At 43.3% G+C, this 18,070-nt stretch overlaps 1 protein-coding gene across 4 annotated transcripts in view; it reads right to left on the bottom strand.

The window, feature by feature from the left end:
* Positions 1-1,145: 1,145 nt before the first annotated feature.
* Positions 1,146-18,070, bottom strand: part of LOC135261230 (adhesion G protein-coupled receptor B1-like) — a 30,693-nt gene continuing 13,768 nt past the window's right edge. For all 4 annotated transcript variants that reach the window (XM_064347308.1, XM_064347311.1, XM_064347309.1 and 1 more), the window contains 20 exons: positions 17,293-17,401; positions 16,956-17,099; positions 16,690-16,765; positions 16,009-16,111; positions 15,851-15,894; positions 12,819-12,945; positions 10,005-10,108; positions 9,750-9,852; positions 9,459-9,609; positions 9,166-9,235; positions 8,981-9,047; positions 8,465-8,550; positions 7,729-7,900; positions 7,537-7,632; positions 7,405-7,444; positions 6,390-7,015; positions 4,752-4,787; positions 4,304-4,408; positions 3,693-3,746; positions 1,146-3,268 (listed from right to left, as the gene is read on the bottom strand). In XM_064347308.1, coding sequence (XP_064203378.1) covers positions 3,074-3,268; positions 3,693-3,746; positions 4,304-4,408; positions 4,752-4,787; positions 6,390-7,015; positions 7,405-7,444; positions 7,537-7,632; positions 7,729-7,900; positions 8,465-8,550; positions 8,981-9,047; positions 9,166-9,235; positions 9,459-9,609; positions 9,750-9,852; positions 10,005-10,108; positions 12,819-12,945; positions 15,851-15,894; positions 16,009-16,111; positions 16,690-16,765; positions 16,956-17,099; positions 17,293-17,401 — 2,508 coding nt within the window. In that variant the 3' untranslated portion in view covers positions 1,146-3,073. The remainder of the gene's footprint in view (positions 3,269-3,692; positions 3,747-4,303; positions 4,409-4,751; positions 4,788-6,389; positions 7,016-7,404; positions 7,445-7,536; positions 7,633-7,728; positions 7,901-8,464; positions 8,551-8,980; positions 9,048-9,165; positions 9,236-9,458; positions 9,610-9,749; positions 9,853-10,004; positions 10,109-12,818; positions 12,946-15,850; positions 15,895-16,008; positions 16,112-16,689; positions 16,766-16,955; positions 17,100-17,292; positions 17,402-18,070) is intronic.

Below are 18,070 nucleotides of genomic sequence, written 5' to 3'. Positions count from 1 at the left end.
GGACATTCTTATTCCACAATTCCACAAAATATCTCACTTTTGAAATGATGCCTGATTTTCCCAGATCTAAAGTTTGTTTTTAGCCTACCGCTCAACTGTCCTATGATCAGATCTATTCTTACTTTCCATTCTATCTTTACCATTCACAAATCTCTCATGGCAAATGATGTCTATGCTGCATTCATTTGTGTGCACATGTTCAAAATTTTGAAATTGCTGCGTTGTCATGGTATCAGTTAAGTCTATGTCACATGCACCAGCCAAGGGTAGACAGCAGGTAATCGTTTGGCAGTAAGAGTCACTGGTGTGTGAGAAGATGGGGATTATACAACCAAATGAACTAAAATTCCTTGAAGAAGGCTATGGCCAGTTTTGCAATGCCTGTGGATACCAGACATAGTTGGCACTGCCACAGTCAATCTTTCATTTATGACAACAATCTTTCTATAATTAAATCAACTATGTTTTATAGCACACCTTTCTTAAAACACTTGTTCCCTGATGCTGCTATTTAGGACCCAGACCCCAATGCCAGCTTGGTGTGAATACACCACAGAGAAGTGAGATGGCAATGTGCTTGTGTGTTCTGATAATGTGACTAAGAAAGCAATGCAAGGCATCACCTGCAAATGGGAATATGCTAACTGTGTCCTGTGAAGCAACAGGAAAACAATTGTCATTGCAATGCTTAAAATGATACATTTTACTCTATATGCTGTTCTGACAGATCTAAATTTGATCTGTGATTACAAGAACCTACACAGTTTTCATTAACTTTTTTGTGTTTTTAACCATTTTTAATTTGGTGTTTCAACCCCCCCATGTTCCCTCACTGATGTTTTCAAGACTTCATTTTAGTTTCCCTTCAATCAGGAACAAGGTGTGCGGACTATTTAGCCAGTTAGTAAATCTTACATACTGAAACACACACAAAAGATCAGCAGAAACTGAAGCATTCCATAACAGGAGTTTGAGTTCCCTTCCTTAAATGGCTAAGGACATCAACATGCCCTGCCACATGCTTTGGAGACTCCAATCAATATATTGCCATCATTTAGGGAATGGCCACAATGCAACTTGCAAATCCCAAACAAGTCAACAAACTTCAAGTCACTTAACATTCAATCAGTACCACAACAAGGCCATTGTTTATATTCTAGGTATTTTTTATTATTACAAATAACATATTCAACTTGTGCTCTGAAAACTGTACATTAACAATGAAAAATGCAACAGATTAGAAAAAATGTGAAGAAGAGATTCAGACAAACAGAACTCTCACTCAGAAAAGGGAAGTGGAGGTAGTTCAGGGCTGGGAAAAGGAGATTGCAGGAAGGTAGACGAGATCAGGGAATTGGGGCAGGGTGTGGGGATGGTGTGGTATTGGCAGTGATATTATTACACATACCATTACATTATTACAGGACACTGAAAGTTTAGTGACTCAACAGTGTGAAGAAGTTAGAAAAAATATATATCCTGAAGCACAGAAGACATTTGTGGAAACTCATCCCATGTACATATATGTTTACAGAATTACAATACTGTATCACAGGACTCTCAGGAGCCTTGTGCTTTCTAGAAATGTACAAAGAAGTCTCCTCTGAATCACAGTTTTTATACTCATATACTCTTATATAAATAGATATTTTGTTATTTTCATAGAAGCATTTATATACTCTGGATATCTGAAGTACACTTTTTCAAGGACATGATATATGATATGACCACTGCTTGTCCTAAAACTGATGTAGCTATTCTCCGTGTACATTAAGTCACCATCAGATCTCAAACCTTCTCTCAACACTTACGTTAAAACACAAAAGGTTTACTTCCAAGAGGATTCACAGTATGAAACCCTGCAGGCACCCTGGCTGGAAATATTGCCATAGGGAGGCCCAGAGCCTGGCATGCCATTGGACAACAGCCCAGAGTCTGAAGCACTACGAGGCAGAGCTTTATCCTATGGTCTGCTTTGGGTTAGGGTCTACTCTACCCTTAATAAGACCACACTGATGTATGCCAGAAAGTCAGAGAAGGATCAACTGTTCTCCCTTTCAGATGTGCCTTTGAAACTCCAGCTCTACAGGCTTGTAGTATAACCTCCTTTACTGAATTTTCTGATCCTGATCTCCTGTCTTTTATCTGCACTTGATTTGTGATCTCTTGGGGTTCCTATTAAATATTCTAAGATAAAAAATAAAATAAATGTAATTAATACATCTGAAAAACCAACAGATGGCAACAACATGTTATGGGCTTGTAGCTATGATGTGAATTGTACTAAAATAATAACAATAATAAAGGACAGTAATAACAGTAATAATAATAATAATAATACTAATAATACTAATCATAACAGTAATGATGTCCATCATCATAAAATATTATGTTCTGCTCTGTAGTCAGATTTCCACGGTCTTCATTGTAGAGTTTAAAGGCATGGTCGATTTGAGCAGGATCTTGTGCGTGTTCATCAGCAGTTCTGCTCAAATATATGAAACGAACACAACACAAAACACGGAAGGTGTCCATCTATCACCACTGTAAAAAAACAGCCAAAAAGAAGGAGAGTCATCGCAGTTCCACCATTCCCGTCCCCGTGCGGGGGGGGGAACGATGTGTGCCCTTCTTCAGCAGCGCTTTACTATGGCTGGAAGACGCCACATCAGCAAGCTCGAGCGCCCGTCCTTTGACAAGTCTTCCCCACGTCTGGGGTTCCATGTCAGTCAAAGGAGCGACACAATTTCAAGCCTGTTAATTTTACCCTCCTCAAACCCTGATAAAAGAGAGCAGGAAACTCCTAGCAGCTATAATCAGAACAGAACTGGACTCCTCTCCCCCCTCTGCATGAGATTCTCCACCCAGGGGGTTTCACTGTTCCTCTCTGTTTTTTTTGTCTGTGTCAGGAAAAGGAAGTAAGCGCAAAACGCTGCGATGGACTCGCATCCCGAGATGCGATGTGAGTTCGCTCCGTTCTGCTCTGTGCCCTTTATCTCCCTCCATCACTCCGTTTCCGCTCCCTGTGAATGTAAAATGACGAGAAGACTCTTGGGGAAATCAGGTGTTCTCCTCACACCTCAGTCTGCAGGTCGATTATCTCCTGTCCCACCAGTGGGATGGTGGCGCTGGTCTTCTCCCACTCCACTGCCTGGATCTGCAGAGGGGAGGACGGGAGAGGCTCCAGGTCTTTGCGCACCCAGGATGGGGGCGAGTGCGTCTTCTGAACCCCCTCCCAAGCCCGATCACTAGGTGTCTGCGGTTTGTCCTGTCAATGGGAAGTCGATATTAGCAAGTGGACCCAGAGCACAAACACTACAGTGGCAGTCGCCCTGTCACACAAATGCCGGCTGCTGCATTTCCTGTTTTTTAATAGCCATGTTTCTATGGTTAAATCTCAGAAGCTCCTATGAATATTTTACAGACATATTTGCAGCCCAGTAGGGCTGCCGACCACAGTTAGTGCTGGTGTGATCAGGCCAGGCCGTCACTCTAAATAAGAATCCAATCTTAACTGACCTGCCTGGTAAAATAAAGGCTAAAATAAATCACAATTTGTGGGGCATGTCCTCACACGGAAGCCAATGAGTTAACCCCTCAACATCAGTTGTACGCGCCATCTTTCTTTGTCTGGTGCAGATACTCGTATATTGTGATCGAAAATGGGAAAGGATAAAATGAGAGGAACTCACACTCAGGCTGGTTTTGTCACTGCCTCCAGAAGAGACACTCCATCTCTGCACCGGCTGGGGGGAACACAGATACAGCCTGTTCTGTAAGCCATCGCAACTCCAACATTTTTCATTTTAGAAATGTCAACTGTTTTTACCAAAACAATTTTGTGCTCTTCTGATGAAATAATTTCAATTGTAGTGAATACAACTACAACAGGTACAACATAGCTGTAAGGAAATCAAGGCATAATTCACGGGAGTCACTGATAATAAGGATAACCTGAAGATTTTGTTCTCTACAATCAACAAACTCCTGAACCCAGCCCCTGCTAAAGATTCTAGCTCTGCATCTTTTATCTGCAAGGAATTTGCCATGTGTCTCTTCTATATGACATATGTGCATGTTCTTTCAATGTCAAGCACCTTGGGGTGCAATCCTTGTATGAAAATGTGCTATACAAATCGTCATTATTATTATTGTTCTTATAATAATAATAATAATATTAATAATAATAATAATAAACCACTTGGCAGGCTGGTTGTCATGCAAAGCGGGCTGATAATAGGTAGAAAAGGGTGTGTTTTTTGTTCAGCATCGCAAGGAGGATGACCGTGTGTCCGTCCCTCACCTTGCAGTCAGAGGGAGGGGAATCTCTGTCCTTTTCGGAGTGCTGCACTTTCCGGTTCAGGTCTTGGAACATGTCCTGGTGACGTTTCCGTGTGTGCATCACTTTCTGCTCAGGGCACAGAAAACAGGAGAACACACTATGTCAGCAAACCCCTTGTCCCTCTTATCACGCAAACTGCATCCACTGCACAACCCAAAAAAGTGACTGTAAAACAATTACACTCTACTTTTAACGGTCGAATCATAATTAGTTTAGCATGAACTGCACTCAGTCAAACTGGAATTATGTTAAAAGAAAATTTATGGCACAAAGAAAATTACAGATCTGCCTTTACAGTAATTTGCATCAAATATTGCAAGTATTGACACGCAAGTCATGTGAGCTGGGCCCACGCTCCAGTGCTCCTTTTAAAGCAGAAAGTACATCATGAGAAAAGAAGACTAAATACCTCAAAGTCCAGTTCAGCGTAGCGGGATTTTCGCCTCTGTGTAGGAAACGAAGGGCATGGTTACATTCATTCAATATTATGTCCTTACATTGGAATATAATAGCTTATTTATCAATGGTGAAATGCATATGGGAAAACCCTGAAAATATCTAAAGGTTTTTCAGTGCAACATACAGTACAGCACAGTAAACTGCTACGAATTAAGCAATTTCGTTTTGGACAGAAATTATAATTCGTGAAAATTTCTTAAATAAAAAAGAAAAAAATTGTGTAAGCCCAGGAAATATTCCATGTTTGCTTTAAACGATTTCTCAAAGTGCCATAGTTAGATTTTGATCAAATGCCCCCACAGTGAAATAAATGTAAATGCTGTCTAACATTAAAGCTATCTACAAAAAGGATTGGCCCTTCAGAGTTCTCTAGACTTCACTTCAGCTATATCACCTTGATTGCATACCACTCACTGACTGCATACCACTTTGAAGCACAAAAATGACAGAAATGGCTTTATTTATTTTCTGAAAGGAGCACAGTGGCACGTGGATTCCTCCTCATCCTTCAGCGCTAAAATGGCTGTCGCACATCAGCTCCAGTTATTGGACGAGCCTTGAGTTATTGCCAGTCATAGGGAGCAAGGCCAGAAGCTCGGGCACATCTTTAATAACACGGTGACACGGCAGCCATTACACCGTGAAGGGGAGTGATTTGAGGGGCGTTATGTACAGGCACAGTTGTGCAAATTGATACATAAAAAATGACAAATATGACTAAAAGTAGAGGAGGTGCCGCGAGGGAATAGCTTGCATTGCGTTTTGACTCATCGACAGCTTCACAGGACAGGACGGAAAAGCATAATGTCACCCACTCCTCCGCCTCCATACAGAACACTTAGGCTAATAGACTCTGATCTACCACTGGCCTAGCCTAATGGACCCCCACTTAAGCGGGAAAATGATCACGTAGTGTTAGCTAATTCAACAGACACCACCACCTAATTAAGAAAGGTCAGCGCACAGTGATATTCAGCCTTCTCATCATGGCCCCCCCCCCCACACACAAACACGCAATGGTGGTATTTCAATAAATTCCCACAGTGAGAACACAACAAGGTTTGATGAGTTCATTTGTGGGTAACTAAACTACTCTGGTGTAGTGTATGGCGGCATGGTCGAAAGAAACAACAGTATAATATGCATGGATCCTCAGGTAAAATGTACCTTAAGTGATTCCTGCCAGTATACAGGTGACGGACTAAGCAATGCACCATCCATTTTTTGAACAAGACTGCATTTTATATCCCCAGGGCAAAATAAATGATGCCAAGTTTTTGATGAGATGCATGGCGTTTCAGCTTCAACGCCGACGTTCAGGGCTTCATGTCAGCCTCACTTTCGGGGGTGTCAACATTATTAAGAAGCGCTAATGAGCAATCTGACAGGCTGTGCTGCATAATTAAGCCGGTTCAATCGTCATTTACACTTTGAAAGGTCACGAGGGAGAAGTTCACAAGCCTCATGAGCCCAGATTTCAACCCAGGAGCAAAAGATGTGAACCAACAGTTCTGAAAAGCCACCACAGCCCGAACCGCCCCCCCCCCCACGCCCCCCCCTCTCTCTCTCTCTCTCAAGAAAGTCTCACCTCTAAGGAGCTCATGGAGAGCGTGGACACGGTCTCGCTCTTGGACATGGAGTTCCACGACTCTCCGGCGTCGCACATGCTGCTGGTGATGTGGGACTCGCTGGAGATGTTGTGCAGGTTCTGAATGGGCGAGTCCCTCTCGGAGCAGGAGACGCTGACCCGGTCGGCCGGCAGGCTCTTGAGGCCGAACCCGGAGCCGGGCTCCGCCGTGGGGCTGCTGAGGTGGATGAGCCGGGCCTGGGGCAGCTGCTCGATGCTGATGTTGTACTGGGCCTGCTCCTCCTTGGGGCGGGGCTTCAGTGTGGAGGTGTTGTTGGGCAGGAGCACGTAGCTGCTGCCGTCCACGGCGCCGGACTCGGATGGGCCCCGGCCCAGCTCGGCGTCCAGCTGCTTGAAGAGCTCCCCCTCGCAGATGTAGATGGACTTGCTGCCCGGCAGCTCTCCGCCCGTCCGGCTCTTGTCCCTCTTGAGCGTGAGGGTGTGGCTGCCATAGTCCGGAACGCTTTGCAGGTGCATCTTGTTCATGTTGGCGGGCAGGGTGTGGAAGTTGGAACCCTTCTGCATGGTCAGCTGCTGGGGGGGCGCCTTCTCGTCTCCCTGAGTGAGGGAGGGGCGCTTCTGGGTTCCTAAAGACAGAAAGGGCCCTGGGTCATCAAGGTGTATTGACTTACAGCTCAGTCCTAAAGCCTGCATGAGTTCAGACAGCCATAGTGACCAAATACACTGTGACTGAGTCCAGTCCCTCCAATACCAAACTGCTTCAGTACCAGAACCAAGATTGTACTATCCTTTGGTTATATACTGTATCCTCTGAACCTATGCCATATACTGTGTAACCTCATTAGTTTAATTACACAAAAGTGCCATTATCCAAATCCAATGAGTTGTTAAAGGACTATTATGTGTGTGCGCATGCGTGTGTGTGTGTGTGTGTGTGATAAAAAGAAACAAAGAAACGCTGCTTTAACCTGGTGGATGGTGAGTACATGACAGTGACACTATTGAAGAAGCTCACCTGGTCTGCAGGAGGAATCAACGTCTTTCTCGAAATTTGACTGAAAAAAAGGAACAAACAGCAGCATAAGCCAAGCTGGAATTTAACTATTTAGTGATGTCCATGTTTGATGAGGCTCGTTTCAGGGCTTACCATGAGCTGAGTGTGACCGTTTTGGAAAGAGCTGCTGGAATCACCATTCCCGTCATCCTTACGGTCAACCACTCGGCACTTGACCGCGTCCTGAACCTAAAACAGAGCACGGCACACGGTCAACACACAATGGTTCCACACTCAGGCCATCACACCTTAGATGTCCCCAAATCCAGGTGACTTCCAGTTTACCTCTCTACGCAGAATACAGTGGACCATGACGATGACGAAGCCCTCCAGCGAGTCAAAGACAGCGAAGAGGATCTGGAAGAGGGCGGACCGGCGGTCGGTGATGGCCAGAACAGCAGACATCCAGGTGAGGGCGAGCAGGGGCAGCACCACACACGAGCTCCACAGCGACGCTCTGCAGGACAATTTGCACATCAGAAAATTCATTCAATTCTGAAAGATGCAATACACATAGTTGTACAGTTGGCCACCTGTGTCAGAATTTGTCCTTTCCAGAGTTGTTTAAAAGCAGGCTAAAATGTTTAGATTTACTCTATTTTGCTATTTTGTGGAAAAAAAAAGTTTATATTTACTTCTGTTATTTTGTTAAAAATAGTTCAATGTTTTATAATAAAACATGTTTTAGAAACAGATGTTTTCTGTTTGTTATTGGTATTTTTTAAGTCACAGAATGGTCTGGTTTGTACAGCACATTGGTGGTCGATTTTAAATGTGCTTTATAAATAAATTTGACTTGACTTGACTTGATAGGTAGTACGTTCTAATACTGTTTCAAGACTTTCAACTTAATATTTGTTATAATACTGTATATTGTGAAAATGTTGGCCAAGATAATCATACAAATTTTAATATTGGCACATGCCTATATATTAAGACTTAAGAGTATATTAGGATTTAATATGAAAGTGACACAGTGGATCCATCAATGTTACTGCAGTACTGTGCTGATAATGCCTACCCAGCACGCTCCTTCAGTTTCACATCTGTGATGCCATCCTTGGACACAAGTTTATTGAAGACCAGAATCCCAATAATCATGTTGACCTGTGAAAGGCAGAGAAAGACCCAGTGAAGGAGTGTCTTTTACACACAGAACTGAGCTCTGTGCTGAAGAGTCTGGAAAATAATCTGACCCAAACACAACGATGAAGTAAACAAGCCTGTCTGGCCTTAAAAATGTACCATTAATAACTAACGAAAGTGAATTACAATGCTGGGTTGCTTTCCTTATTACCGTGTTCATGGAATATATATGGTATTTGTATTCAGTCATAATGTTTAGCAAAAGTACAGTAACTCAGTGTTTTAAGTGATGACCCGAGCACCAAATAATACTTTACATACTTTATAACACAAATGCCACAGCTATGACTCTAAAATATGTGTTTCTCAGCATTAGATAATGTACTGTGGCTGACACAGATGTGTATTATTGGGGCTATAGTGCTGGTAGCTAGCAATAAGGTTTAAATACCAGAACGACGGCAGCTGCTGGTCCCACAAACGAGTAGAGGAGCCCACCTTCCAGAGAGAGCCAACAGCTACAGGAGAGGAGAGAGCACAAGCACGCTGGTCAACCACAGAGCAGAACAGACCGATTTTCACACTGTGAACCTGTAGTGAACCTGTTTGAGTGTGTCATCCAAGAAGGACACTTACTAGTTGACGGTGCCATATCCCTTGGCCTTGGTAAAGCCCACAGACACAGCCACAACCAGCGCAGGGAGCCCTGGAACAGAGAGAGGAGAGTCAGCACTGAACGGAGGGAGGACCGAGTAATGAAGGACACAGGAGATAGAAGGAGAAAATGAGGGATAGTGTGATGAAGAAGTAGAAGAGAGGAGAGCATGAGAGACTGTAAATGGACAGAAAGAGAGAAGAGAGTTAATGAAAAGACAGAGACTGCGGGATAACTGAAACTGAGACAGACAAGCGGCCGGGCGGACGCTCACCCCAGCCCAGACACAGAAACCGCTTGCGGATGATGCGGTTCCTCAGGCGGCCCGTGACCGCCATGTAGGACTGCCACGCCTCAGTCAGCACCCAGCAGAAGGAGGACAGGAAGAAGAAGTGGAGGAAGGCAGCCACCAGCATGCACACCACCTGAGAAGGAGGGAAAGAGGAGGAAGAAGTGAGGATACTGTTTTTCACAACCCAGTGCAGAACCTTGAGGAGGAGACGGGGTGCAGAAAAAGGAGGAGAGGAGAGGAGGAGAGGAGCAGGGCGGAACTATTGCAAGGTACCTTGTTGCGAGCTTGAGTCTGGCCAACCAGGATGAGGGCATTGGAGCAGATGATGGACAGGCAGAAGTTGATCAGAATGACGGAGCGCTCGGAGCGGATGTACCTGAGGGGGGAAACACAGCAGTGAGGTGGAGTAGCATATGCTTGTGTGCTGCTTGGGGGGGTGGGGGCACGTTTGCAGGCTACCATTGCAGACTCCCCCTTTCACAAATATATCAAACCTCACAACTGATGTAAGTGAGAGAAGTCTCTTACTTCCAAACGGACACGTAAATGATGATGAGCAGGAGCAGTGTGAGAGAGGAGACCCCACAGCCCACGATCAGAGTCACGGATGGGAGAAGACTTTTGTCCATTTTCTGGAAGAAAGAAAGGCACACAAGATATTTCTTTAGATTAGGTGCACACACACATGCACACACACACACACACACACATGCCCACACACACAGGTATGTGGGTATGCAGCCTTCTACTGACGCAATAGCTGCAGTTATCAAGCAAGGTGACTTCAAGGTGACTTGTGAAAAAATGAATTACTGAAGGAACACTGTAATTATAATTTATAGTTTCCAGCAGGCAAATTATAAGATCAAACGAGGCACAAAAGACCATATTCGTCATACGTGCGCAAGCACTCCGCGCTGTACGTCTGCATCTTTCAAGTGACCAAACGGAACAACCATATATATGTTACCGCTGCCTTTCTCTCTGTTGCCATGGTAATGGAGCTTTTGCTGCCATGGCAGCGGCAGTAGCTGCAGCACCAACCTGCCGCTTTGAGTGAGCTGTGCCCGTGCGAGCGGGTGCACGTGAGCATGTGCCCAGCAACACCACCGTCTGCCTCATGAGGGCAGACAGGTGGGCATTAATCACCAGCCTCTCCCACGCGCCAGCAGCAATTAAACCCTGTCACTCGACTGGCGCCAGCGCTCGGCTGCTTCACAGAGAACCTCGCCGCTAAACGCCCCCCAGCCCCCCACCCCATCCGAGCACGTACTGTGCGCTTTCGGATGCAGGGGAGAGCACAGTGTGTCCCCGTTATTCTGGCTACTGAGTCACCGAGGGAGGGGGCGCGACAAATCCCCTGACTAATGGAAGACTCCTGGACGCACACTCTCGCCGAGCTGCCATTTGGTCGAATTTATGGTCATGTCCCAGCTCCGCAACGGAAGTCTAGGTTCAGCTGTTTGGTAAAGCTGCACCTGAAATGCTATGAAGTAGAATTACACTACATTAGGGTGGCATTCCCAGGTGATTCAGGAAACCATCCAGTCAGAGCACAGGCAGGGAAGAATGTCCCCAATCAGAACAAGAGCTCAGCGACTGCCATATTATAAAGCAAGAAAACAGTGCACGTTGACTACTATCTTTGCTGATTCTGGACCAGGGTACAAACTAGAACAGGACACATCATTGTTAAATTATAATGGTGCACTTACTGCAGTTATGAAAGCAAGAAAACCTCTTGAACTGCAATGTAAATGACTCCCTGTTGACCGTGTCAGAATTCATTTGCATCACATTAAATTACACTGGCTTGATCAGTGGAGTCTAAAGTCTGCGAGCAGCACTCGGACAAGAAGACCACAGCATCTACACACCGAAATGATTAGCTACAAACATGCTGGGCCTTGACGGAATGGTGAAAACCAGCCTCCATCAGCTCCAGATCTGAACTGGTAAAACAAAGCCAAAGTCAAAGTCCACCGCATCCACATTTTCCAGTTCTAACTTGAGTATGATTGATCAACTGATCCAGAAGATAATATGGAGATAACCTGATAAAAAAAAAATTGCCTCTTTTGTGGAAGGGGAACAAATTAAAAGCCATTCAGGAAGGGCTGCAGCAATGCGCACTAGAACACAATTAATTCAATCAAAATGCACAAGGAGGTTTTTGCCCATGAGAATATATACAAGAAAAGCAGTGGTTCCTACCCTCCCCAGGAGTCAAGCTGGGGGCAAAGGACAGAATATCTGGCAGAATATCTAAGACATAGTGTTAAATTCTCAGTATGTCATTTGTTGTGATAAATCCTGTCATTGATCAGTGCATTTCTCAGAGGAGCTGTGTTGCTTCTGTCAACAATCTAAAATTTTCAAACAATCTGAAATGCCCAGGAAATGAGCAGACGGTGCTGTCTGTGGTCTGGAGGGGTTTGTGGTAATCGTATGCCCCTGCATCAGAGCCCATGTCTAACAGAGAGGGTCTTTTACAGCCAGCGGGTGCTGCAGATGCAGTTGCCACGGCAACTAGTGAAGAAAATTCTTTAGAGGCTGCTTCCTGTCTGATAAACCCCCCCCCCCCCCCAAAAAAAAACATTATTTGTTCATTAGTCACCCCTACCCCTGTTAGTCTAAAATATGTTCCATGGTCCTATGTATGCAATATATGCATTTTATTATATTACTACTGCATAACTAACCTGAATGCAATACATTTGATATTGTTGCATGTTTGTTAGTGGGTTGGTTTGTTTGTTCATCTGCATTCCCAAGTAGCTACAGCATGCATAAAGCCCGATAGAAACCCTCTTGAGTCGTGTAATATCAATTAATGCACTGCAATGATAAAATATTGAGCAAAATGATGTGCAGAAATGCTTTACTACACACGATAACTGCACAACACGCCCGTGTCGTACACTGATTTAAATTCAATATCATTTTGTTGAGCACATACTATTTGCATTCAACTGTGTGCACACAATGTACTATATACGCTAATTTAATATTTATCAGAGCTCTGTCAGAACGAAGTTGCCCCCATAGCCTTAACGAACCATCTTTTTGACGGAACATTAAAACAATCATCAATGTACGCATTTTGTAATTAATTAATAATTACTGTTTCGACTGAAAAATGCCGACACACGTGTCTGGCATAAGACAAAAACACTATGCATTTGTACATGCGGTCGCGATTACCGATCAAGAGAGAGAAGGGCGGGATGACAAAAGACCGTTGCTACAGTACGAAAATCAGGCTAAGCGATTGCACCTCAGATCAAACAAACAAAAACCGTAATTCTAGAAAAATGAAATACATGCATGTCTTTGACTTACCGTGTCGGGATTTTGCCGCGATAAAATGGCGAAGGACGAGAGTCTGTCACACACACATTTGGTTCTGAATGAATCGACTGGCACCGCTCTGCAGCCTCGCGCAGACCAGGATCCAAGCAGCGAAGAACTGCACGGGGCGAAAGGAGAACGAACGGCGGGGCATTAGACAGAACCCCTCAAATTAACTAGATCTTTCAGATTAAGCCTTTGCGCTTACACTGCGTAAGGAAAATGGCCAAACGTTCGGGAAAGGCAGACCGACAGTACAATCTGAGACGGCATACACTAAGGGTGTTTGAGCATGGGCCGGGTTATTGCAATGCAAGGCAATCTATATTTGTACCACGATTTTACTGTCTGTATTACTCTATTATTATTATTATTATTATTATTATTATTATTATTATTATTATTATTATTATTATTATTATTATTATTCATAAATTGAAATTAATTAGCATTATTTGAAATAAAAATTATATTGGTAACAAATGAAAATTCTGTATTGCTATTATTCTGTAATATTGCAATGTTAATACTTAAAGAACGAATAGTGGCTTGCAGATGTTCTGATAACGACATATTAGTAGTAGGGGTTTGAGAGAGGAGCAATGTTCAAATCTGTTATTGCCCTGAGTGTGTAGACATAACCAATATAACTAATCATTTTATGAATAAACTGATGACAGCTAAGTAAGTTTGTTCATGATACTGCAAACAAGAATAAGAATGGGTCAATGCATTTAAAATCATGACAAATCTGTTGCATGACTTTCAATTAGTGAATTTGTTTTTGTTCTTCCCTGAGTGTTTGTTCTCTGAGGCTTAGATTAATTCAAACTGTAATAACCTCCATCATACTGAAATTCCTCACACGCTCACTCTAAGGATTAGGGTTGAAGTGTTTAGGATTTGACTTTGCAATAACATTAAAAACATTAGTTCTCACCCACTCTTATAGATAAGGATCTAACAGTGAACTATAGTTACTTTTCCTGCCCTAGAATAAACAGAACTTTCAATGCAAAGGGGCCACTGCCAGCAGGGCAGATGGTGAATTTTCTCTCATTGGATTTATTATTAACACTTGCAATTAAGCAATATTCGTTATTTTCGTATATCTAGCAAGCAGCAAGTGCGACTCACAAGTCAACCGGGCACATCATGCAACAGTTCACAAGTTCTAGTATTTGCAACCACACAGAAAGCGCGCACACACACAGATCTGCTACTCAGACCCAACACTTACACGGGCTCAGGCTGCAGAGAGTGGGCGGGCGTGAATGACGCACAAGCAATAATGGTGCAAGTACAAGGATTCCTCCCACACTGGCCTGTACGACGTCACCAGACTTCAAGATAATCAGCTAGAGGACACTTTATTAGATGTTCTCCCACCATGTACAATCTGTGTGCCAAGGCCACAAAGTCTTAGGAACCTTTGCCTCAGACTCATTTCTCTATGCACTTTCTGTCATTTATACCGATTGAATTGATTGTTGCCAGTTTTTGATAGGAGAGCATTTACAAAAATAAAATGAAGTGTACTCAAGAAAGTATTTGTATTTTGAAAATGCATATTTAGAACTTAAAAATCCTGCAACTTTTTAAACAATTGAACTCTAAAATGGACAGTAAGTGTAAGAAGATTTCTGTGTAAGAAGTTATAGACAAATAACTTGTAGAAGAGGAGCCTTAGTAAACCATATTGGGGGATGTGGTAAGAGGGGGAAAAAACCCACAGTGCACTTAATTGATGCAACATTGAACCAAAAGCCCAGAATAGAATTCCCAGTCAACATCTTAATATTGCAGGTCCTATTGTGCTTGCAGTTCAGAAAGGTACAATGGGTCTCAGATATTTTTACAGTGCTGAGGTAGGACTGAAAAACTAATTTCAAAAAGCAAAGGGACAGGATCACCTACCCTGCTGTGTGCAAAGCAGTGAGAAGCATCCAGCATGCTTCATCACAAAGCCCGTGAAGAGCAACTCTTTGAACTACAAGTAAAATAACACGGGCACCTCACAGGTTTTCCCATTACTGGGGCATCTCATAAGACTCTCCACAATGAGGTTGGGCATCTTTAACTGGAGTGTCTGAGAGGACAACAATGGCCAACCCAAAAGGCCAAGAAAGTGAGGAACGTTGTTATTCTCTTTGATGTCGCACAAAAGTGTGACACCAAAAAGCCCTGAAGGCCCTTATACTCCAGTCTATACATCATTATGCTCACATGCTCATCATATGCACATGAGAGAGCACAATTCAGGTATGGGCAATTCATCCTCTATAGAAAACAACTAAAACAGAAGCGCTCCGTGAAAATGTAAAGGTGTTTGCGGTAAGGCTAATGAATAAAATGTACCTTAAGTTACTGTAATAAGAACGAATATTGTTGAAAGAAAATACTTTATATTACTAAGACGGTCAACTGAGGACTCATTTAGTCATTTCTCATTTGCCGTGACAGATAGGGAAGGGCAGTTTGTTGTCAAAGCAAGGAATTGCATAGCCAACCAACTGTAGGATTGGTAGGGAAGGATTAGGGAGCCAGACTGACAACCTGTTCTAAGTTCCCCTAGAGGTTTGTAAACATAATGAAAGTATTTGACTGAAAATATGAATGGCGAGTAACTGTATTTTCTGCCATGGAAATGGGCCTTTGACGTACAGGGCTTTCCCTTCTGTGGGACTCAGACACAGGAACAGTGAATCATTCTTAGAGTGGCCAATGGATTGTGCCAATATTTATAAGAATATATTAGAATAACAAATATAATCATATTTGGATTTTTTTTCCCAGATCATGTTTTAAGAAAGAAAGCTGAAACGTTTCTGAAGTAAGCATCACACACACACACGCACACACACGCATGCACGCACGCACGCACACACGCATGCACACACACACACGCACACACTCACACAGACACACACACATATCATTGCACGTGACGAGGAACACTTGAGAATAAAGTGAACGGAAATCACTGGTACTGTATTAAGTGGTTATAAATTGACTCCACTTACGTTTCACTCTCATCCCAGGAGATGCAGGTTTGGTTGATGGTGTCCTGTGGAGGAAGTACAAGTTAATAACAGGGTATTTATCTTTAAAATGTCAGCATGAGCACAGCATGATTTAATTAAATTTCATGAAGTTATGTTTCCTATGCATTGACACTTACGTTGTGGAGGTGGGAAAATTCAATCTCGATGGGAGTTGACAGGAAGCTAGGAGTAGGTTTGACGATAACGGAGATCACCTTGGAGTCCAATAGAGTGCTGTTTCTAAAAGACAGGAGACATTTGCATGTGTCATTGTATATGTGCGTCTTACACACACACTTAAATACCATCTTAAGGAACTGACCGCCAAAATAAATATGAACAATTACATCACTTAAATAGGAATTTACATGGGATTGATTTGAGCTTTGGTGTTTTTCAGCTGGTAGAATTGAACTTGAACCAAACTGAGTATTAGCTGCTTATTCTGTTCTCAAAGAACTAAGGATCACATATCCACAGCGGATTCAGTGGAGCTGTAATGTGGAGGATTGCCTGAAGCTCCCTTCTGGAAGCAGATTAAACCTTGTCAGATTCTGAAACTCAGCACTCTGCTGCTGTGACAGCATAGAGATACTGAATGTAGAGCATTATGCCTTAATGACAGCACAATCACCAACATGCCTCCAGAGAAAACACAATCTTACCTGTGTTAGGTTTATACAATTTACAAACTTTCGGTAAATGAAACATTATCTCTGTTAGCTTCACAGAGATTGGTGTGCTCCTGTAGAGAATGCAGTGCTACCTGAGCTAGATATCTATAAAAAGAATAGCAAGAACAAAGAAGACAGACATACCTCTGAAGAGAAAGAATGCTGCCAAGGTTTCTATAGAGAACAATCCCAGTCACAATTGCAGAGTCATCATCTGCATCTGGAATACACACAACACATAACAAACCCACACAATCGTTAAAAAAAAATCAGAGCGAGACTCTGTACTGTGTTCATAAGTGTGTACGTGTGTGTGCGTGCGTGTGCATGTGTGAGTGTGTGAGTATGAGTGTGCGCGAGTGTGTGTGCATGTGTGTGCAGGTTTGTGAGACCGTGTTTCTGAGTTTTACCTGGCTCGTCATGTGACAAGGCTTCTCGAGGTACCATCACCCGGTCCTCGGAGTTCTTGACCCAGTCAGCCATCCCCCTCCAGCCTCTCATGGGGAAGCTGATGTCAAACGTGGCAGCGGCTGGGCGCTTGTGGATGCTGAGCACTAAAGCGTGGAGGGAGGGAGGTTGAAGGATTAAAACTTGTCACCTCAGTGTTCATAGGACCACATCAAAGCACCAAAAACTATGCTAAGCCAAACGCGTTCACGTTTGTTTTAATTTTCATTTCCTGAATAACTTCTAAAAAATGCAAATATTGCAATGAAGCTTATCAGTTAAAACTGGACAGAGACTCACCAAGGTTTTCTGTGACTTCATAAATGTTCAGGAAGTCTTTCATTTGCAAACCAATCACTTCAACAAAGTCCTCGATCAGCTGAAAGAGCTCTTTGATGTTGGGCCCCATCTGGAGGAAAAGGGAGGCAGTCACATCCATGTGCAAAGACAATGATTGACACCTCTCCCATTTTTTCATTTGTCAAAGAAATGCCAGAATGTCAATTTCTCCCTCTAAATCATCTTAATTAAGGTAATCTTCTTGGCTCTGTGATTGTTCTTATAACTGGACAATAAACTTAAAAAGAAATGAAAACTAAATTGCATGAAACATTCCTTGTCAAATGATTTTTATATAATGTGCAGAACCGGACGTGGAACTTCCATAACAGGAGAGTGTGTTTAGTGATATTTTTCTCAGAAAGTTAGAGCCGAATCTCTGACGTCTCTCTGACGCAGGTCGGAGCGGTTGTGGGTGGAGTGTGTGTGCCTCTAATGCAATGTTTATTACTCCCACCATTGACAGCTCGATTGGTTTTTATGGAGCCGCACAGATTGGTGAGTGGGCGTACAGTATTTCTCTCTCGCACTCTTGCACTCTCTCTCTCGCTCCCTCCAACATTGTCTGCTAGCACAGTTCGGGCAGATCGAGAGCTGTTCCAGGCGGCCCCTGTCACTCAATTTCTAACCTTGCAAGATTTGTCATCGTGATGCACTCCACTCAGGTGCAGCTAACCGTAAGCGTCAGAAATGGCTATTGCACAATTACAGATTTCACAGGAGTGACCGTTTCTGATGG

The sequence above is a fragment of the Anguilla rostrata genome, chromosome 8, assembly GCF_018555375.3.
Source record: "Anguilla rostrata isolate EN2019 chromosome 8, ASM1855537v3, whole genome shotgun sequence".
Taxonomy (NCBI): domain Eukaryota; kingdom Metazoa; phylum Chordata; class Actinopteri; order Anguilliformes; family Anguillidae; genus Anguilla; species Anguilla rostrata.
This window is presented reverse-complemented; position numbering and strand designations above follow the sequence as displayed.